The sequence below is a fragment of the Myotis nattereri genome (assembly GCF_964212035.1).
Source record: "Myotis nattereri genome assembly, chromosome: 1".
Taxonomy (NCBI): Eukaryota; Metazoa; Chordata; class Mammalia; order Chiroptera; family Vespertilionidae; genus Myotis; species Myotis nattereri.
The window spans coordinates 181,453,379-181,477,066 of NC_138075.1; the positions used below are offsets into that span (position 1 = coordinate 181,453,379).

General features: G+C 38.1%; 1 protein-coding gene and 1 pseudogene across 2 annotated transcripts in view; one reads left to right on the forward strand and one right to left on the reverse strand.

The window, feature by feature from the left end:
* CNOT6L (CCR4-NOT transcription complex subunit 6 like) overlaps positions 1 to 23,087 on the forward strand; it is a 76,117-nt gene extending 53,030 nt beyond the window's left edge. The window contains exons 8-11 of the mRNA XM_081100836.1: positions 8,588 to 8,742; positions 12,457 to 12,684; positions 12,865 to 13,067; positions 21,326 to 23,087. Of these exons, the coding sequence (XP_080956962.1) occupies positions 8,588 to 8,742; positions 12,457 to 12,684; positions 12,865 to 13,067; positions 21,326 to 21,538 (799 nt within the window). The 3' untranslated portion in view covers positions 21,539 to 23,087. The remainder of the gene's footprint in view (positions 1 to 8,587; positions 8,743 to 12,456; positions 12,685 to 12,864; positions 13,068 to 21,325) is intronic.
* Positions 801 to 3,283, reverse strand: LOC308513355 (proteoglycan 4-like; annotated as a pseudogene). Its single transcript has 2 exons — positions 3,013 to 3,283; positions 801 to 1,641 (listed from the first exon to the last, which is right to left on the reverse strand). The product of its transcript is annotated as a proteoglycan 4-like (transcript).
* Positions 23,088 to 23,688: the final 601 nt, after the last annotated feature.

Genomic DNA, 23,688 nt, shown 5'->3' on the forward strand with positions numbered 1-23,688 from the left:
GGTTATGCATATATGCATTCAAAGTCTTTGGTTGATTACCTCCCACCCACAACCCTTCCCCCACCTTCCCTCTGACATTTGTCAGTCTGGTGCATGCTTCCATGTCTCTGGATCTATTTTGCTCATCATTTTATTTTGTTTATTCAATTCTACATATGAGTGAGATCATGTGATACTTGTCTTTCTCTGACTGGCTTATTTCACTTAGCATGATACTCTCCAGGTCCTTCCGTGCTGTCTCAAAGGGTAAGAGATCCTTCTTTTTTACTGCTGCATAGTATTCCATGATGTAAATGTACCACAGCTTTTTTATCCAGTCGTCTACTGATTGATACTTGGGCTGTTTCCAGACCTTAGCTATTATAAATAACACTTATGTGAATACAGGGGCGCATGTATTTTTTCTGAATGGTATTTCCTCATTTTAATAGATGAGGAAAACAAGGCACTGAAAGTAGTCTGGTTTCATAGTCAGTGCTTTTAATCACCATACTAAATAGAATCTTTAGGCTTCTTATTTAAGCTTCGGATATTACTTGTACTTCATATAAGGTTACTTCAATTGGAAAAATAGCCTTGAATTTGATATTTGTTACTTACACTCCTACACAGATTTGCTTGAAACACCATAATATTTTTAAAAAGTACTGATAACATTCTGATCTCTAATATCAAGCTCTTTTTTTATTTATTTTATTTTTTTAAATTGGTATGCTTATCTCAACATTCTTTATTAATAAAAGGTATTTCAGTGTCAGATTTTATCATTGTTTTACTTGTCTGTTCCTTTGCCCACCAGTCTAAGGACAGTTGTACCAGACATTGGATAAGGTCTTCCCAGAACGGCTCTTGCTGTTCTGCTGGGCACATTCAAGTTATAGGCTTGATCCCTAGAAAAAGCATAGTAATCATAGCCATCGGGTTTTCTGATGTTGGGCAGGGATATAGCTGAAGTAACCACATTGGGAGGTCCTCTCCACGGTGTACTTATTTGGGCTTCATTGTGGAGAAAACCTTTGTCTTGATAAAGGACTCTGACAGGCGGCGAATATTGAATGCTGATGGTGTGTGTTTGAGATCCAATAGCCCATTCAAAGTGAAGTCTCCTAACCTGTGTCGTTTCTCCGTACACTGGATAATTCAGAGCAGGCCTTCTTCCAGGGCACTTCCTGTTGGGTTCCTGTCTATAAGTATACTTCTGAATTCTGCCCCCCTCTCTTGAAAAAATACACAGATTCAGGTCTCTCCTTATATTTAGGTATTGAAAGAGCTGCCAGTATTTTTCCATTTAGTCCTCCAAATCCTTTTACAATTTGTTTGGGATACCCAGGATCTTTTACATCATTGGTGAAACACCAGTACTGAGAACCCTTAAAGAAGAAAGTTTTTCCATCACAGTTGCACCTAGTAAAAACAGTATCAATGGGAGAGGGAATACCCCAGACTTCAGTAATTCTACCAGGAGGAGCTGGTGGACTGAGTGGATTTAGCATCCAGAAGTAATGACCTCGAAATGCAACGTCCCATTGGCCAGAGTCGTCAGTCCATCTACTGACCTACCATTGCATAAATTGGTTTCATCTGAAAGCATGGGATTGACGCCAGTGCCTTGATCAGATCCTCTCACTGTGAAATCAGCTCCTGGGGTAATTAGAGGAGTTACCACAGGGGGCCTGAGAATCACATAAGGTTTTTCTCCTTCAGCATCATTTGCATCTTCATTCTTTGGATGTTCTTCAGCCATTTCTGAGTTACTAGCTTGGTTAGAGCTGGTGGTGGTTTGGAGCAAGGCTTCCTCTGAAGAGGCAGAAGCCTTGTAGGCCCAGTTGATGTGGTCGTCTTTTGGGGAGATGGTGTAGTTCATTGTAGGCCCAGTTGATGTGGTCGTCTTTTGGGGAGATGGTGTAGGCTTTGGTTTTGTCACTTTAGGTGTTGTGTTGGGCTTTTTGGTGGTGGTGGGCATTTGGGGTGCTTTGGTTCGCTTTGGGGATTTAGCAGTCGTCACTTTGGATGTAGTTACTGTACCTTCAGACGTATTTGTAGTCTCTTCAGTTGTAGTTGTCGTTTTTGTTGCAGCCGTCACTTCAGGTGCAGGAGTTGTTTCCTTAGGAGTAACTTTGGCCGATGTGGTGTCCTTGGTTGTGGAAGATGTCACCTGCTTGGTTGTACTTGTTCGGGATTCAGTGGTCTTGTCTTCTGTTGGAGTTGCTGTCTCTTTTGTTGTACTTGTAGAAGTAGCAGTTATAATTTCAGTTGTAGTGTGTGTGTCTTTTTCTGTTGTCTTATCCTTCGATGTGGTGGTCATTTCAGATTTGGTCCCTTCAGGAGCCTTTGGTGTGGGATCTACAGAAAACTCAGGAGTTGATCCAGCAGGGTTCTCAGGAGGAGTGGGAGGCTCCATGATGGTAGCTGGAGTAGAGGCCTCTGAGGTGGTTGGAGGTGTCTCAGGAGAAGTTGGAGCTGGCTTCTTGGGGGTGGTGGGCTCGGGCTTTTTGGGGGTGGTGGGCTCGGACTCCTTGGGGGTGGTGGGTTCAGGCTCCTTGGGGGTGGTGGGCTCGGGCTTTTTAGGGGTAGTGGGCTTGGGCTTTTTGAGGGTGGTGGGCTCGGGCTTTTGGGGAGTGGTTGTAGGTTCCTGGGAGGGGGTGGGAGAAGGCATTTGAGGAGTGGTGGGTGTAAGAGATGTGGTTGTAGTTTTAGCTTCGGTTGTAGTTTTAACAGAAATTGATGTGGCTTCCAAATCTTTAGATGTTTTCTCTGCACTTCGCGTCTCTTTACCTGAAGTCGTCTTCTCTGATGTACTAGCTGAAGTCTCTTTTGTTGTTTTAGAAGTCTCTTTAATTTCAACCGTTTTCTCCTTACTTGCTATTGAAGATGTGTCTTTGGATGTTTCAGGTTTCGGTGACGGGCTGGGTTTAGGACTTACTGTTGTCACTGTTGTACCCTTGGAAGTTGTGGTAACTTTAGTGCTTTGAGTGGTGGGCGTGTCAGGAGTTGGGGTGGGCTTGCAATCACCGTCATCCAATCCACTTCCAGCTTCATCTACCACTGGTGGTTCCGGGGCAGGTTTCTTCTTAGGATTTTTTCTTGTTATCTTTTACTTCACAGAAATTGTCGTAATCGGAACAGCACTTGCCATACTTCTTACATTGGTTGTCACAGTCACACGCCCTCCTTCTTTCAAAGGACTCGGAGCAGTGGCCTTTACAGGAGAGCTCTTTCCTTCTTAGAGATGGCATCTAGGCCTCAGCTGTATTTCAGCTCCAGGCCCAGAAAAGCAGTGAAATCAGATGAGCAACGCCATTGCTGACCTCAGGACCAGCTGCAGTGAATAATCTTTTTTTTTTTTTTCTACCAGAGGCCTTGTGCATGAATTCGTGCATGGGTGGGGCCCCTCTGGGTGGCCTGCGGGGATTGGGCCGAAACCCGCAGTCCAACACTGCCTGCAGCTCCTACCTGCTGCTCTCGCTCATCCCGGCTCCATTGTGCCTGCCATGGGCTCGCGCCCAACCAGTCCCAATTGGGAGAGGCTCACACTGCCGCAGCAGCACTCACCAGCCATGAGCCCTGCGTCTGGCGCCCTTCCAAGGGGAGTGGCCTGCGGGATCAGACTGAAACCAGCTCTCCAACATCCTCTTAGGGGGTCCCGTATTGCGAGAGGGTGCAGGCCAGGCTGAGGGACTCCTCTGGTGCACAGTCCAGTAGGGGAGGGACCGCGGAAGGGCTCCAGGGTGTGTCCGGCCCATCTCACTCAGTCCCAATCAGCCGGACCCTAGCAGCAAGCTAACCTACCGGTCGGAGCATCTGCCCCCTGGTGGTCAGTGCATGTCATAGTGACTGGTCAACCAGTTGACTATCTGCCCCTTGGTGGTCAGTGCATGTCATAGCAAGCGGTTGAGCAGCCTTAACATATCTTTAGCATATTACGTTTTGATTGGTTGGTTGGTTGGTTGGTTGTTCTGCCGTTTGGTCTATTTGCATATTACCCTTTTATTATATAGGATTTCTTTCTGAAGGAAGATAATGCAGAGAATTTTTATCATTCCCTTCATGGTTTTGAGAGAAAACTTTTAAATGCCTTGGTACTTTACTATAAGTAGTTAAGATTTTGAACTAACAATTATATCTGCTATCTAGGAAACTTGAAACAACTAAGTATTTGAAAATTGATGCTTGAATTTTTAAAAATACTGAGAATTAGTTGAGAGATGAAATACATAGGAAACACTAAGATGCATTTTTTGAATTTCTTTCCTTCTTCAACTCTTTTTGCCTACATAGTAACATAAATCCAGCAACAGATAAAGACTTGGGTTATGATACATTATTACATTCTACCTCTTTTAAATAGTACCAAATACTTGTTGATGTCATATTAGCTAAAACTATACTATTTGGAATTCAATACAAAGTGTGCTACCTTGCCTTTATTCTATTCTTTGGATTGTAGAGAGAATACTGTGCAAAGAAAAGACAATTTTGAAGTTAGGTCATTCTCTTACTTATATTGCTGTGTGATCTTGAATGATTCCCTTACCCTTTCTGGGCTTATTTCCTCATTTGTATATTAATATGTAAGATAATTTCTTATATAGTTAACAAGTCTAACAGTCAGAAATGAGCTGTAGAAGGGATTTTGTCACTGTACTCGTTCTTAAAGTCTCATTCTTCTAAAACCAGAGTACCTAATAATTCCTAATATTCATTGATGATAGTTTTTCCCCTTCTTTAAAAACAGTGGTACAAAGTTGGTAACAATAAATAGAAACTATAATAATTACTAGTTTAGCAGAGTGCTAGAAGAAAAAGCTCATTCTTTGTGGGGGTAGGATATAGCCTAGCAAAAGTGAAGGCACAGATTAACAATATTCAGGGAGTTAGAATACAATAAAATATTCCTTTAATCATATTCTTTCTAGTTTAATCTTTGGGGATTCAGACGTTAAAGATTTGGTATTACTTATTGGTCATTATTATAAACATGTTTTCTTTTCTTTTTTTTTTGGTAGATCCATAGAGATACCAGAAAATAAGTTTGGATTGGTTACATGCTTTTGCTTTGTCCTTTACCTCAGTTGCTTTGTCCTTTGCCCAGTGCCTCTAGTATATTACCAGTCGGAGCGTCTGCCCCCTGGTGGTCAGTGCATGTCATAGTGACTGGTCTACTGGTTGATTGTCTGCCCCCTGGTGGTCAGTGCACGTCTTAGCGGTTGTGCGGTCTTAGCATATCATTATCATATTACACTTTGATTGGTTGAGTGGCCGATCGGTTGGCCAGACACTTAGCATATTAGGCTTTTATTATATAGGATGTGTGTGTGCACGTGTGTGCGTGTGTGTGTGTGTGCCTATACACACATATGTATGTATTTGTATGTCTATGTATGGAGACACTGTTATTGTAGACTAGAGGCCTGGTGAATGAATTCATGCACGAGTGGGGTCCCTCGGCCTGGTCGGCAATCGAGGCCTATCGGGAGGCTGGCTGGCCAGGGGGAGGGGCCCCGTGAGGTTGGCTGTGGGGGCACACTGACCACCAGGGGGAAACTCCTGTGTTGAGCGTCTGCCTCCTGGTGGTCAGTACGTGTCATAGCGACTGGTGGACTGGTCATTCCAGTCATCCGTTCATAACAGTTGCTTAGGTTTTTATATTTTCTATATATATAAAAGGCTAATATGTAAAGTGTCCCCTCGGGAGTTCGACCAAGAGACCAGGAGTTCAATTGCTCACTATGAGCATGCTGACCACCAGTGGGCAGCGCAGAACGAAGGAAGACCCCGCTGGCAGCCGGAAGGCCCTGATCGCTGGCCAGGCCTAGGAACCCTACCTGTGCATGAATTTCGTGCACTGGGCCTCTGGTATATAGATAAGTTTTGTCCTATAGACTTAACATTTAGAAGAAATGGGATCTTGCATCCAGATACACAATTTGCAGAAATCCTAAATGGATTTCTTGCTATTCCTGAGGTTAGCAGTCTGATCTGATCCTTCTTTGTTTAAAATCAAAGAGATGGAAAGATGAGAACAGCAGTTTTAGGACACTGAAAAGGCAAACTCTTCCAATAGGATTGGGAACACTCGGTCATGGTGCTTAGTCCTTGCTGAATTGCCTCTGCTTTCTAACTTGCTTCCAGTATCAGAGGTACTAAGTAAGGCCAGGTCTTTGCTTTTCCTTCCTACATCATTATAGGTAGTTTTGTGCTTGAGAAGAGGGCTTTCAGAGGTTATAGTATCGTCCCAAAATGACCTGTTGTGATAATCCCTGTCTCACTGGTTTCTCAGTTATTAATTTCCCCTATTTTAAATGGTGGTTGAATTTAGAATTTGTCTATGTAATTTTTTTAAAAAACAGATTGTGATTTCTGGTTTCTAATGTTAACTTTATCATTACCTTAATCTTGAACATAAAAGTACAGTATTTGTACCACAGTTTTGTGACCTCTCCATTAGGGATAATACAGTGTGTCCCCCAAAATATGTATATACACTTTGAATAATTAACTCCAATGAGTTAAATGTGAAAAGAAAGAAACATCAATTGAACTATCAGAAAAAAAATGTGTGTTTACATTTTTTTGGGCACCCTATTATAATGATTCCACCTAACTTTAGAGGTTTCTTTTTGGGCTAAAATGGTCAAGAAAGTGAAAGTGCTTTCAGTGGTTAGGAGTTGTATAAACATAGGTAGTATGGTGTACATCCACCTATCTTCCCCACTTATCCAGTCTCTAGTCTTACCTTTCCTAGTAAATTATTTTCTGGCACTCCCATGATTACTTAAAGGAATCCAAGAACACATTTTATAGTACTGAATATACAACAAAAACGTCTATTTGATTTAGTTTTAAGAGTGCTGGGATATGACCCAGAAAGGGTCATAGTTAACTTTTGTTTGGTTATGCTTTTCTTGACTATGTACTACATTGTTCCTTTTGGCTCATAATGAATTCAGGGAGAGAATATTACTTGTTTTTTCTTCTTAATTATAGATGGCATACAATATTATATTAGTTTCAGGTGTACAAGATAGGGATTCAACATTTGTATACCTTGCAAAGTGATCACCACAGTAAGTGTAGTAACAGCCTGTCACCTTACATAGTTATTACAGTATTATTGACTATACTGCCTATGCTGTGCGTTACATTCCTGTGACTTATAACTGGAAATTTGTACTTGTTATTTCCTTTTCCCTTTTCCACCCAGCCCCCACCTCTGTCTCCTCTGGCAATCATCAGTTTATTCTCTGTGTCTATGAGTTTGTTTGGATTCCACATATAAGTGAAATTCCAAATATAAGTATTATTTTGCTTGCTGCTAGTTGGTGTTCACTGTCCTCTCTTCTGCATTAATTTAATCACATCACATCTCATAAAATTGCTTCTACATCACAAGATAGTAAGATATTGAGTCATTTCTTTGTTCTGTTTGAAGGGCTGTTTTGGACATGTTCCTCTGATTTTAGAAACATTCAAACTAGTAATTTTTCTCAAATCTTATAAGGATGGTGAGGTCTCTTTTGTTTGTTTGTTTTTTGTCATATTAATCTTTATTATATCTTATCTCTCTTATATCCATTTGACTATCAGTGAAATAAGATTTTTTAAAGGGTGAATGTACAGAAGAATTCTTAGATAAAATACAATAGCCTCAGGCATAATACAGTTTCTGTGTACTTGCTACAGAATAGGAATAATAAAATGAATTGAAATAAAGAGGCAAGTTTTAAGATTTTACATATTATCAAGATTTGAAGAGTAGAAAGTAAGTAAAAACCAGTATGTCTTACTTAAAAAAACAAGCATCTAATAGAAGGAATGGAGGAAGACCTCTGTCTGTCAACATTTCACCTGTATGGAAATCTGTTAGAAAATAGAAGCAGAGTGGAGAGTGGACTACATTTGGTTGTGTGTACAAGGGGAAAGTATTAAGTACTATTGTTAAGGTAGTATAGATAGACTATGGATAATTATTTCTTAGGCTATTGTAGACTCTGTTTCTCTGAACACTTCTGTACATTATTCCAGTTTTCTAGTAAAAGCCAGATGGAAAAATAGGCTTCTCCTTAGCTGAGAAAAAGGTGTGTCACTGCATCCTCTTGACAAATCTCTTGAAGTGCTAAGAATAAAACTGCAAAAAGGTTAGGTAGATTTTATTCTGTTCTTTCCTATTAACTTGCTGACTTAGTTAAGGTTCTGTTCACCTTTAAATACCAGAAAATTCCAATAGCAGCTTAAAGAAATGGGGGAAGGGTAATTTTCTCACACAAGAAGTCCAGAAATGGCAGTGCAGAACTGATTTAGCAGCTTTCCCAACTATAGTGATTGGGCTTTTGTGCTCCTGCTTCTCACCACATGGACAAAGGTATAAAGGGACAAAGGTATTAACATGCCATTACTAGGTGGTGCTTCCAAAAATGTTTTTATGGTGAGTAATCAGACTTCTTACAACTCATTGGCCAGACCTGTATTATGTGGCCCTTGCTGCTAGAAAATTGTTAGGGAGACAGTGAATAGTGCCTGTATCTTGTGCTCTTTTACCACGGCCATCCAAGTGTGGAATATAATAATACTGTATTGTACCTTGTAGATTTACATTGGTGCAAAAGCATACAGTGGAATTTAATCAAGTGGCAATGGCTAATTCAGATGGATCCGAAGCTATGCTGAACAGAGTGATGACAAAAGATAATATTGGTGTTGCTGTGGTATTAGAGGTCCACAAAGAATTATTTGGAGCAGCAGGTGAGTACAGTTTAAAATATTCTTACTAAAAATAAACACCATCCCAAGTTTTTCCATCGCAGACAAGTACAGAGAATCTTTCTATTTATGCACAGTTATTTTCTTGTCTTTTGTGGGAAGTTGAGAGAGATTGGCAGGAAAATAGCACTGATTGTGTAAAGCACCATATATTTCTTGGGATATAAAGGTAATCTTTAAAAAGGAAAGTCTTTAATATGCCATTAATTCCAAAGGTTATTTGAAATAGGAAATGTTTTAGATAGGCTGAATTTGGTTATCTTAGTCATATTTTTACCTTCTTGAGAATAAAAGCTTTTGTCTTTAAGGTTAAGTACTTGACACATTTTCTCTAATTTTTGTTATTGTCTCAGTTATTGTCAGGATAAGGGCTGGATCTTTAATCTATCTGCTTCTTTTGTTTTGTATTTTAGATTTTTTTATAGCTTTTATCGAAGTCAGAAACTCATTTATGTACTTTGCATATCCAGACCTCCCTCTCCCCCGGCTTTCTACTGACTGCCTTTGAGCATTTCATTGTTTATTTAACTATACTTTAGGCAAGAGTAAGAAGAATCTTTAAGAATATATAAATAAAATCAGGGCTTTTATTTATATATTTTTTATACTTGCTAACTGTAGAAGAAAATATTTTTGCCTTGAGTGTTATTTGAATTATTCAGACCATGCATATCTGTCAGACCTTTTTTTTTGTCATTACTCAGTTTATCCATCATCAAAGATAATCAGTCTTTGATAAGATATTTAAAATTTTCTTTTTTAACCTCTCTATTTTTACATTTATATCCTATCTAGTCTCATTCTTCTCAGAGATTTGGTACATTTTGGGGGGGAGGGGAAAGGGTAATGTGAAAATTGAATATCCTTTGGAGTTTTACTTTTCCTTCAATTTAACTATAAATTATACAGTGGAGAGTTTCACATGCTGATCTGTGTCACTTTTGTACTCCTAGAAGAAGAGTTTAATATTATTGAAGGTGCTTATGACCCCTTTGAAGGGGCAAGTTTTTAATACTTAATATAGTGAATATTTATTTAATCTACAGCCAAAAGTGACACTATATAAATTCTAGGAAAAGAAGAGAGCTTAGAGAATTTCAGCTGCAAGCTTTATCCTGTGATCAAATTGCTTTAAAAATGACAACAGTCAAACCTCGGTTCTCTAATGTCTCCCATCTAGAACAGTTTGGTTCTAAGCCAAGTTTTTCATGGAAAAAATGTCTCAGTTGTCACACAAAACTTCGGTTCTCCATTGGATAACCCTTTCATGGTGTTACCTGTATGACCAGTCATGCGTCTCTCAGGTGACAAAGGAGAGAAGAGAATACAAGAGCATGAGTTAATTTATAACTAAACCTCACATTTTTAATATCTCAGAAAATTGTGCTGGGAATATTTTCTGCTTTTGTTGCTGCTAATTATTATTAAATATGTACAGTAAGTACACGGTCCTAAGAAGGTTAGTGATAGCAGCAAAGTGAAAAGGGACATTGTGAGAACAATGATAGAACTTCAAAAAGAAATAATTGCAAAGTATGATAGAGGTGTTCGTTCGCACGTCAAATCTGGCTACTGAGTATGGCATGGCAAAATAGTCTATTAGCACAATATTAAAACAAAAAGGCCATCGAGAATGTTGATGTTGTTAAGGGTGTAAAAGTGGCCAGGAAACAACAATCACAGGTAATTGAAAAAGGTTAAAACGGAGTCATTTAGGGGTCTGGAATGGACTAATTCAATTTACGTTATTTCTAATGGGAAAAAAATCAGTTTTTTAACAAATCACTTCGTGAAGAGCCTTCCAGAATGAATTAAGTTCGAGAACCAAGGTTCTACTGTATTTCTGTCACATATAACACTTACTTTAGTTACTTGTTTACACAACATCAAAGATAAGTATAGCTTAGTAAAACAGAAGGAAACTTTACAAAAATAGTAGACGTAGAAAGTTAGGTCTTTTTCTGCAGGTTTTTTTTTTTTTCCAGTATAAAAATTTGAGAGACATTTTTATAGAAATTTCAATGGAAACATTAATTTTGTGTGTTCACTAATTTTCCATCAGTATAACAATATATAAAAGTGAGAGGCCCTTATTCATATTCTGTAGGAGTAACTCTTCATTTCTTTACACATCACTAACATGTAAGATATATGTATACAGTTTTATTTAAATTGCATCATACCATGTATATTGAGCTGTATGCCTTACAGGTTAACTACGTTTAATTTTCATAATTTTTAATGTATTATTCTGTCTGCCATTTTGATGAAAGTACTATGTTAATATTTTGACAAAGTTAAAGAACAGACTTTTAAGGGAAAAAAGAACCTTACAGATTTTCTAGTTGAATATCTTCATTGTCCAAGTAAAACTAAGCACCAAAAAGTAACTGGCCCAGGACTACACAAAATAGTCCTATATAATAAAACCCTAATATGCTAAGTGTCTGGTTGGCCGGTCGGCCGTTCAACCAATCAAAGCGTAATATGCTAATGATATGCTAAGGCCGCTCAACTGCTCACTATGATGTGCACTGACCACCAGGGGGCAGACAGTCGGCTGGTCGACCTGTCGCTATGACATGCACTGACCACCAGGAGGAAGACGCTCCGACCAGTAGGTGAGCTTGCTGCTGGGGTCCGTCTGATTGGGACTGAGCGAGACGGGCCGGACATGCCCTGGAGCCCTCCCGTGGTCCACCCCCAGCTGGCCAACCTCCTGCGTCTCTCCCCAGCTCCAGTCGTGCACTGGTGGGGTCCCTTGGTCTGGCCTGCTCCCTCTTGCAATCCAGGACCCCTCAGGGGATGTCATAGAGCCAGTTTCGGCCCGATCCCACAGGCCAGGCCTAGAGACTCCACTGGTTCATGAATTCATGCACCAAGTCTCTAGTTAGTAATGAAGCTGGGTAGAATAAAGCATGGGTTAGTAATAAACCCATGTCCAGACTTTGAGAGCATACTGATCATTTTAATTTTTAAAATTATCTTATTTGAGCATATGATATGAATTTGTTTTGGTAGAAAATTCACTTTCTTATTTTATTTTGTATAGGTTAATATAATGTTACTGCTTTTTTACTGCTGACCTATCACTGAGGTGCTCAAAAAATGCAAGGTGAACAGCAGAAAGAATTTAAGGTTTAGATAACTCAAATAACTGAAAACTTGCCTCACTGGGTTATATTGATATTTAAATGATAGATATATTTAAAGTGCTTCTTTACACTAAGAAGTCAGCAAATCAAGGTATTATAATCAAATATTGGTTAGTTATATCATGGTATAATTTCTAATTTAGGCATATAGAGCAGGAGTCAGCAAACATTCTGTAAAGGGCGACATGTGGTTTCTAGCGCAGTCTTTAAAAAAAATTACTTATTTTTTTTTGTAGAACTCTTTTAAAAAGTAAAAGCAGTCTTTGCTTATACAGGCTGTACAAAAACAGGTGGTGGGCCATATTTAGCCCATGAGCTTCAGTTTGTCAACCCTGATCTAGAGAAGTAATTCCTCTGTTGGGATTTCCAGAATCTCAGCACTTTAGCTTATGAGAACTACTTTATGAGATAAAGGGGAAGATATAAATTAATGGAAAAGAGTAAAGAAGTGGCTATGGATTTGGGGAGAGAACCTTAAGATACCGCATTTTTGATAAATAAAGCATAACTTTATCTTTCTTTTTATAATGTTTAAATTTAGGTATGAAGCCTATTCATGCTCCAGACAAACAGCTGCTTATAGTGGCAAATGCCCACATGCATTGGGACCCAGAGTATTCTGATGTGAAACTCATCCAGACCATGATGTTTGTCTCAGAGGTTAAAAACATTCTGGAGAAAGCCTCTAGTAGGCCTGGCAGCCCAACAGCAGATCCTAATTCCATCCCGCTGGTGCTATGTGCAGATCTGAACTCATTGCCAGATTCAGGTATTTATAGCATCATTTCCTATTGCTTTCAGTTTTGCTTTTACTTCTACTTGAAAGGACAGCTTGGTCTTAACTTTTGAGTAGAGAATTTCTCTTCTAAATTTGGGAGTGTATCAGTAAGAATCCTGTGGATGGGACATGGGGTAAATGATACTGTTTATTCCTTCTTTATTTTACCAGGTGTTGTGGAATATTTAAGCAACGGAGGAGTAGCTGACAACCATAAAGACTTCAAGGAACTAAGATACAACGAGTGTCTCATGAACTTCAGCTGCAATGGAAAGAATGGAAGCTCAGAAGGGAGAATCACACATGGCTTCCAATTGAAGAGCGCCTATGAAAATAACTTGATGCCTTACACCAATTACACCTTTGATTTCAAAGTGAGTGGTTGCTCTGGGCTGCTGTAGAAGTTATTTTAAATATAAACATGACAAGAAAGGTTTATATTGTGCTTAATTGCATAATCTTCAGGAATTTTTAGATTCACAGAATGTCTTGGCTAAGTATGCATTTAATGTAAAAGAGGTTTGTTAGGTTTTATTATTGTTATTCTTTTTTTTTCTTTTTTTGTGTGTGTGATTGTTATTCTCGACTTGAGAATTCTTTTTAAATCCTTATTCAAATTTCAAATAATATTTGGTAACAGAAAAAACTACTAAAATGCTTATTATGTGCCAGGCACCGGAAGCACTTATGTTTATTAATATAGTTAAACTTCACCTGTCCATACCATCCCTAACTTTCAGTAATGACCCAAATAATATGCAATCTGATATAGCTAAATTCACCTTGAATGAATTTATATAGTATTCTCTCAAAATTTTGTTAGTACTTTTCATTGATATCTTATTTATCTTTTAAGTATTTAGGTTTCTTTAGGAGATGGTTATACTTAGGATCTGTTTTATAGTACATCCATGTAGTCACACTAAAATATTCTCAGGCAGTGGAACACTCCAGCCTAATAATAGGAAAGATATTTCCATAGAGGGCCCATTGTGAAAGACCAGTTGTTCTTTAGAAAGATTGACTGTAGTGGTTTTCTGTAGTAAATCCTTCTCCCTTTGCTAATTTTCTGATCACTCTGTCTGCATATAGCTCTTTTATTTGTACCTCTGTTTGATTTTCCAGTATTTCAGGCATCTATCTTAAAATCTTATACTGTCCTGAAAACACACACAGATGTTAGAAAGTGGTTTGATATAAGAAGCCTAGGGGGAATTTAATAAAATACTAAAGCAAATTTATGAAATGGGCTTTTAAATCTCCAATAACCTTTTTCCATTTTCAGTGCTTATTACCCCTTTCTAAGAAACAAGCAGTAGGAAAACAAAAGGAAATTAATGTACTGATGTTATTAGTCTGCTTTTGTAATCATGACGTGGAAAAAATTGTTTAGAAGTTGAATCTAATTTTTAGTGTTTTTGCTCTTAGAGTAGGTAATATCCAGTGATGGTTGGTTTTGTTCAAATCACTCATATGCAGTGATGTGCTAGTAAATATTTAATAGCTAGTTTTCTGGGGAGCCCTAATCTGTAGTGTTCGCTGATTTCTGTGGTATAAGTATTCCTGTTGTAGTAGATTTCAAACTCCCAATATACTACCATTGAACACAGAGTTGGGATGAAGTGCTAAGAAACAGGTACTAGCCAGCTGTAACACACTATTACTCTTGTGTAAGTTTGGAGGAAAACCTCCAGGTTTAATGATGCACAGTTTACTATAGGTTAATTCCTATTTTTGTGACTGTAGTGATATATACTAAACACACATACACAGACACAGATTGTGATACATCTCTGCCAGCACAGTCCTAGTAAACCTAAAATAAAGTTCCCCAAAGTAAGTGCTACTAGTTCTACAACTTGTTGTTTGGTATTTGTTTAGGTAAAAAGACCAATCATTTCTATCTCCTCTAGGCTTCCATAAAGGTTACTTGTGCCTTGTTCATAAAGTTAAAATTAGAGAAACAAAATTTGAGATATTATTCATCTTCCTCAGTCATCTCAATTATTTTTAAATCCTTTGTTGATGTTTTTCAAAAGATCTTACATATGTTTTAAATAAAAAATGTTATTGAACCATTTACATTGCCCAAATAAGTATAGTTAAGGAACCAAGAGTACATGGCTCAGAGAGTGTTTGCTGTTTGGATATGTAGGATAGGATGAGAAAGAAGGAGAGCTATAAAAATCTGTGGGAATAATTAGTTCTATACCAATATTGAAAGCAATTAGTAAAAACAGGTAGGTAATGGCAAATATTAAAATGCCCTGTGATTAGCATTAAATAACAGATCCAAATGCAGTGTCCAACCATTGCATCAGTGGAGTGTTAGGTTTTATTTACTTGATTTAGCATTTGAGTAGGTTAGAAATGTAGAAAAGTCGTACTTAGAACTCAGATTCATTTAATTTAGAACTGACTTGGAAAGGGTAAACAGTCAGGGGTATTACTTTCAGACCAGGCATCTTAGTGAGTTTGGGCTGCTATAACAGAATACCATAGGCCAGCGGTTCTCAACCTGTGGGTCGCGGCCCCTTTGGCGGTCGAACGACCCTTTCACAGGGGTCGCCTAAGACCATCCTGCATATCAGATATTTACATTACGATTCATAACAGTAATAACATTGCAGTTATGAAGTAGCAACGAAAATAATTTTATGGTTGGGTCACAACATGAGGAACTGTATTTAAAGGGCCAGAAGGTTGAGAACCACTGCCATGGACTGTATGTCTTATACAAGGACAAATTTATTTCTCAGGGTTTTGGAGGCTGGAAGTATAATATCAGAGCGCCAGCATGGTCAGGTTCTGATAAAGACCCTCTTCTGAATTGCAGATAGCTGTATCTTATATCCTCACATGGCGGAGAGGGCAAGAATGTTCTCTGGGGTCTCTTATAGAGCACTAATCCCATTCATAAGGGTTCCTTCTTCATGACCTAATCACTTCCCAAAGTCCCACCTCCTAAAACCATCACATTAGGCATTAGGATTTTAACATATGAATTTTGGGGGTATCAAATCATTTAGTCCATAAGTTGAATAAACAGCTTAATTCATAATTTCTGCTGCTGCTCTTCCCACCCTAAATCTAAGGGCATGCCTGAACTATTTAATGAAAAGAAAGATAGTTTTCCTATGTCAAGTGTTAAATTATGAAATACCTATATGTATAAAGAGCCAGGGCCATCGCAACCGAACAGACGACCAAACAGGCTGAGTGGGGCAACAGGGCCGGCAGGGGGGTTAGTGAGGGACGACCAAACAACTGAACAGCAGGCTGTGTGGGGTGACCAGGCTGGCAGGGGGCGCAATTGGCAGCAACCAAGCTGGCAGGGGGGGCAGTGAGGGGCAACCAGGCCGACAGGGAGGGCAGTGAGGGGCAGCCATCCTGGTGGGGGGTGCATTTAGGGGCGACCGGGCCAGCGGGGGGGGGGGTGTTGGGGGTGACCAGGTTGGCGTGGGGGCGGGGAGTTGGGGGCAACCAGGCCGGCAGGCAGAGGCAGTTAGGGGTAATCAGGCAGGTAGGCAGGTGAGTAGTTAGGAGCCAGCAGTCCCGGATTGTGAGGGGAAGTCCAACTGCTGGTTTAGGCCCGATCCCAGGGACAGTTGGACATCCCCCGAGGGGTCCCAGGTTGAAGAGGGTGCAGGCTGGGCTGATGGGAGTCCCCTCCCCCATCCCTCTCCCTTCCCGTGCACGAATTTCGTGCCCCAGGCCTCTAGTATGGTATATCATTTTCTCACATTTTTTTTTTTATAAAACAAAGCTTAGCATTATTCTAGCTCAAGCTTTTTATTGTTTTTACTTTTTTCTCTAATACAACTCTACAGACATAATATAGTCCTTATTAATATAAAAGTTACTTTTCTATAGTATAGTCTTTTATAAAAAGAAATAGTTTGAATCAAAAAAGGTTAAGAATTATTAGTCTATAACAGGGGTGGGCAAACTTTTTGACTCGAGGGCCACAATGGGTTCTTAAACTGGACCAGAGGGCCGGAACAAAAGCATGGATGAAGTATCTGTGTGAATTAATATAAATTCAAAGTAAACATCATTACATAAAAGGGTACAGTCTTTTTTTTTTTAGTTTTATTCATTTCAAACGGGCCGGATCCGGCCCATAGGCTGTTGTTTGCCCACGGCTGGTCTATAATCTCCTTTGTGAATATGAAACAATGGATAAATGTATTGGATATGTACAAATATTTGGGCATATTCACAGACATGACCTTGCTAAATGTTTTGGTAAGAGCTTTTACTCCGATTTTTCAAACTAAGAGAATAGTTACAAATGATGCCTCCAATTAAATACATCTTATTTCACTTTGGGTGGTGGGCACACAGCACAATATACAGATCTTGTAACGTAGAAATCCACATCTAAAACCTATGTGATCCGATTAACCAGGGTCATCCCTGTACTAGTAGATTTCATAAAAACATTAAGTAATTTGGAAAAAAAATTCATCTTACTTTCTGTAATGTCTACCATTTTTCTCTGAGTTTGCAAAGGATTCTAACTAGCAGCTGATGTGCATAATGACAGTCTAACAAAATGATAGAATATAAAAGGTTTTATCTGACATAAGTAATTGAGAATATTTTAAAAGGGTAGTCTCATAAAGAAAAGTAAGACCATTCTGACCCTTTTTAAGCTTTTTTCTAAAATGTTACTGCAAAAGTAAGCATTAACCAAATGAAGGGATAATTCATTGTACTAATAACATTTGACTATTTGGACTTAGAGTTATTAGTGGCTCATGGATTCAAGTAGGTTTCTTTATTTGTGGTAAAGTAAGGTTAAGGAACGGTTTTGTTATTTTGGTCTTGGTCATGTCAAATTTAGCAAATTAAGGTAATTGTTTCTAGAATTTTATAATAAAAATTATATATATTTTATTAAGAGTTCTTTTTCTTTTTTGGGGGGTAAAGTATCCTATTTCACTGTGATACCATATAAAATATAAGCTGAAACTCATTATTTATAGTATTTGTAAATAAGTAATTTCAAGTCTGGAGATATTTCTCCATGCTTGGGCTCAGGCTCTCTTAATGTGGATAGGTAGAAAATTTGTCTTTACTCTTGCATACACAACCTGGGGCAGTAAGAGCACAATAGTTTTTTTTATTATTATTGTTTAAAGTATTACATATGCCTCCTTTTCCCCCTGATTGATCCCTCCCCCCAGCCACTCGGACCCCCCAGGACAAGCCCCCACCGCCGCCTCAGTGTCTTTGTTCATTGGTTATGCTAATATGCATGCATACAAGTCCTTTCGTTGATTTCTAACCCCCTCCTCCTCCCCTGTCTTCTCTCTGAGGTTGGAAGGTCTGTTCAGTGTTACCTTGTCTCTGGATCTATTTTTGTTCATCAGCTTATGTTGTTCATTATATCCCACATATGAGTGAGATCATGTGATATTTATCTTTCTCCGATTGGCTTATTTCACTTAGCATAATGCTCTCCAGGTCCATCCATGCTGTTGCAAATGGTAAAAGTTCCTTCTTTTTTATAGCAGCATAGTATTCCATTGTGTAGATGTACCACAGGTTTTTAATCCACTCATCTGCTGATGGGCACTTAGGCTGTTTCCAAATCTTAGCTATGGTAAATTGTGCTGCTATGGACATAGGGGTGCATATATCCTTTCTGATTGGTGTTTCTGGTTTCTTGGGATATAATCCTAGAAGTGGGATTACTGGGTCAAATGGGAGTTCCATTTTTAACTTTTGTAGGAAACTCCATACTGTTTTCCACAGTGGCTGCACCAGTCTGCACTCCCACTAGCAGTGCATGAGGGTTCCTTTTTCTCCACATCCTCACCAGCACTTGTCATTTGTTGGTGGTAGCCATTCTGACAGGTGTGAGATGATACCTCATTATAGTCGTTTTGATTTGCATCTCTCGGATGATTAGTGACATAGAGCATGTTTTCATATGTCTCTCAGCTTTCTGTATTTCCTCTTTTGAAAAGTGTCTATTTAGGTCCTTTGCCATTTTCTGATTGGATTGTTTATCTTCCTTTTGTTAAGTTGTATGAGTTCCCTGTAAATGTTGGAGATTAAACCCTTATTGGTGGTAACATTGGCAAATATGTTCTCCCACGCAGTGGGCTTTCTTGTTGTTTTGTTGGTGGTTTCTTTTGCTGTGCAGAAGCTTTTTATTGTCATGTAGTCCCATTTGTTTATTTTCTCCTTAGTCTCTCTTGCCCTAGGAGTTGTGTCTGAAAAGATACTGCTACAACATATGCCTGCAATTGTGCTGCCTATAGAGTCTTGTAGGGTTTTTATGGTTTCCCGTCTTACATTTAAGTCCTTTAGCCATTTTGAGTTTGGGTATGGTGTTAAGTTGGTGATCTAGTTTCATTTTTTTTGCATGTATCTGACCAAATTTCCCAGCACCATTTATTAAAGAGACTGTTTTGACTCCATTGTATGCTCTTGCCTCCTTTGTCAAATATTAATTGAGTATAATGGCTTGGGTCAATTTCTGGGTCCTCTATTCTGTTCCATTGGTCTATATGTCTGTTCTGGTGCTAGTACCAGGCAGTTTTGAGAACCGTGGCTTGGTAATATAGTTTGATGTCTGTTATTGTGATCCCTCCAACTTTGTTCTTTTTTCTCAGGGCAGCTGTGGCTATTCGGGGTCTTTTTTTATTCCAGATGAATTTTTGGAGAGTTTGTTCTACATCTTTGAAATATGCCATTGGTATTTTAGTTGGTGTTGAATTTGTAGATTGCTTTAGGTAGTATGGACATTTTAATGATGTTGATTCTACCAATCCATGAACATGGGATGTTCTTCCATTTGTTTATGTCTTCCTCTATCTCTTTTTTCAATGTCCTGTAGTTTTCCTAGTATAGGTCTTTTATGTCCTTGGTTAAGTTTATTCCTAGGTATCTTAGTTTTTTTGGTGCAGTGGTAAATGGGGTTGTTTTTTTCCATTTCTCTTTCTGTGAGTTCATTATTGGTGTATAAAAAGGCCATAGATTTCTGGGCGTTAATTTTGTATCCTGCTACATTGCCAAATTCATTTATTAGGTCTACTAGTTTTTTGATGGAGTCTTTGGGGTTTTCTATGTATAGTATCATGTCATCTGCAAATAAGGATAGTTTTACTTCTTCTTTTCCATTTTGGATGCCTTTTATTTCTTCTTCTTGTCTGATCATTATGGCTAGCACTTCCAGTACTATGTCGAATAGGAGTGGTGAGAGTGGGCATCCCTGTCTTTTTCCTGTTCTTAGGGGAAATGGTTTTAGGTTTTTCCCATTCAGTAAGATATTGGCTGTAGGTTTGTCATGTAAGGCTTTTATTTATATTGAGGTATGATCCCTGTATTCCCACTTTGCTGAGAGTTTTTATCAAGAAAGGGTGTTGGATTTTGTTAAATGCTTTTTCTGCATTGATTGATATGATTATGTGATTTTTGTCTTTCAATCTGTTTATGTAATGTACATTTATTGATTGTGGATATTGTACCATCCTTGCATTCCCAGAATAAATCCCACTTGATCATGGTGTATGATCTTTCTGATGTAATGCTGGATCTGATTTGCTAGAATTTTGTTGAGGATTTTAGCATCTATTGGTTATCAAGGATATTGGCCTGTAATTCTTTTTCTTTGTGGCGTCTTTATCTGGTTTTGGAATTAGGGTAATACTGGCTTCATAGAAAGAGCTTGGAAGTGAAGAGCACAACAGTTTTGAAACTTACTGATCAGACACATTCTGAGAAACACTACTAATCCTATGTAATAAAAGGCTAATATGCAAATTGTCCCCTCGACCAGGAGTTCAACCAGGGGGCAGGGCTGACTGGCCAACTGCCTGTGGCCCTCCTCCGGGCCTGCCAGATCCCACCCGTGCACGAATTCATGCACTGGGCCTCTAGTAGTACATATGGTCCCTGCTGAATATTTTTTGCCGAGGTATTGTTAGGCAGGAAGGAATCCAGAATTTAGAGTATACCAGAAATTGTGAAAATGAATATTCTAAACTAAAGAACCAGTTAGAGCAATTAACTGCATGAAGTATTTTGTATGTATGTCCAAATAGGGAAAAGCTGAACTAGGATTAGCAAACCTGAAAACATGCTTTCCTATGGCTTCTTTCAGATGTGTTTGGATATTTTGATGTGCTGCAAATAATTGAAAATAATTCCAGTTATCATTAAAGGAATTAATTTGAGTGATACCTTTTCATTAATTATATAAGCATTTTATATAAAGCTCCTTATTTTCTACTTATTGTAGCTATTAGAATTATTGCAATTTCCATAATGCTTATACTGATATATTAGATTTTACTAACCCAAGCAAGCAAATTCTAAAATTATGTCTAAACATAATTTGGTGTGCTTAGCTCCTCAGTTTGTTTATCATTATACACAAGTGTAAGACTTTATTTCAGCAGAGTACTATGTTTCCCTATTGTGCCACTTTCATTTCATGTAATAACCCATTGAAGACTTGAGCCTTATTTTACCCATTGTCAAGACAACCAGACATACAGGTCACTCAGGTATTTGGCTTTTGCAAATTATGGATTGTTGTTATATATATTAAGTTTTTCTTTTTTCTAATCATATGTTTTTCTCTTTTTTTCCCCAACTTTCAATCTCTTTTCAGGGCGTAATTGACTACATTTTCTATTCCAAGACTCATATGAACGTGCTTGGTGTCCTGGGGCCTTTAGATCCTCAATGGCTGGTTGAGAACAACATCACTGGGTGTCCACACCCACACATCCCTTCAGACCACTTCTCACTGTTAACACAACTTGAACTCCACCCTCCACTCCTGCCTCTTGTCAATGGTGTTCACTTGCCTAATCGGAGGTAGTGGAGTACTGCCCCGCAAAGACGGGGATCTATTGCTATGGACCTGTACAGTTGTAAATCAAAGTATATAGGAGTGAAGTATGGCCATCCTTAAGCTGCTTCTTCAGGTTCCTTTCATTATGTGTTTGCTATAAGATTTTGTACATTTTTGTGCATATTGGCATCATTTGGCACTAGAGCTGGAACCAAAGTATTATTCTTTCCAAATTTTTAATTTGTAACATGTTTTTAAAAATTGACCTTCTTCATATTATATTGAGTCAGCATTCGTAATTGATAAGTCACTAATTTGAGGCCCAACAACAGTGTATTTGTTTTTCTAAAACAAATACTTTCCTTTAAATGATTTCAAATGAGCCAACCATTTTTGTAAAAGGCAAATTTTAAAAACAATGTAAGATTTTAAACTTAATGGTATGCCTTGCAGGGAAAACTTTCTTGAATTTCTGTTTTCCATTATAACAAGCTGATTTTTGGCTCCCAAAGTCATTTGCACATTAACAAAGCATTTACATTTACTAGATCTGTACATAAACTATGATATAGCCTCTAGCCATAAGAAAAATTGAGAAATTAAAGATGGTTGCACAATATGCTTTCAAAATCAAACAGTTAACTGCATATGACAGTTTGTTGGGCAAACATTTTTTAGTTTGTTTTGTGTGGGGTTTTTTTGAGGAATCACTCTGAATTTTGTTCCCCTTTTAGTTATTGGAAGTATTAATTTTAAGCCCGACTCTCCAGTTTATTTATAGGGAAACAACAGGTAATTTTTACTGCCACACATTTTGAAAATAGAATTTTTGGTATTTTTAGGAAGCCCACAAAATTAGTGTCCAGTATTTTCCATTATTCTCATCTACCCTTTTCTGCCTGGTTGTGCTGGAAAAAAATGTATTATATGATATATGTCATTTTTGCTGGTATAGTAAAAAATAACTACTGAATGAAATGGCCCTGATCAAAGTTTTAGAAGGGGAAAGCTGTCCAAGTATTTAATGTGTTTCCCAAAGTAGGTCAAGTGGCTATTGGTTTTGGCTTTTGGGGGCAACAATAGAAAGAATTTGGGAGAGAAAGAGACAGGGAGTAGTTGAAAACCTTGGATCATTTTTCCTGACTCTAGTTGCCAAATGGCCATTACATGCTTTAAATCTTTGTTTCTGTTGTCTGTCAGGGTTGAATTAAGAAGCTACTGGTTTATTCCCAACTGTTGATGTTCTTTAGATATGTTGGAATCCTTTTTTTGCCCATAAGGGGCCAGTTGAAAATCTGTGACTCAAGAGGCAGTGAAGATATCATTTTCTGGGGGGGAAATTGGTTGGCTACTTGATGTTAATTATGGCACAGTAACAGGAAAAGGTTGTGTCTGTGTTTTTAAGTTTTTCTTTATTCTGCTTTTTTGCTGCTATAAAAGTTTTCTGAATTTATATTTTAAACTTTTCATGCACTTTACTGTTTCTAGTCTCAAAATGTGATATTTTTAATAAACAAGAAATTTTCCATTATGTGAATGAAATTTTAAAATAAAATAGCCTATATTTGTGTCTCACTAATATATAAAGTACAAGTCAAATTTAAATTATTTAATTAGTTTTAAATGTATACAATTAGTCTCCTCTTTCAAACCTGACATCTTAGGCTGTTTTATTAGTCTTAAATGATGCTTTTCCTTTGGTTATTTCATACTAATTTCTTCCATAGTAAATCAGGCTATATAATATAATATTTCCCTGAAGGGTAATTTTAATGGGATGAGGGTGGTGGGATGATATGATACCACATATGGGATTGCATCAGAAGGTTTCTGTAAAGCCTAAACTCCCTTTTAAAAGTGCCTAGTGATGAGGCATTGTTTGTCATCTATTAAAATTGGAATGTCATTGTAGTTGAGTGAAGTTTGATGTAAATAAAATATTCTTTTAAAAATGTTAAAATATCAGAAGAAACAAACACACAAAGAGACAACCCTTAAGATGACAGATTTTCCTCAATGTGCAGGTATCCCTTCTTATATACCTCAAGCATTCAACATCTAGCCATGCAAATTGATTACCTGAAGTATAGTACTGGAAAGTAGAATAGCATGAAAAACTTAATTTTGTGGACATTACCTTTTTTTGTAATCAGCTACTGTATGTGTTATTTTAAACC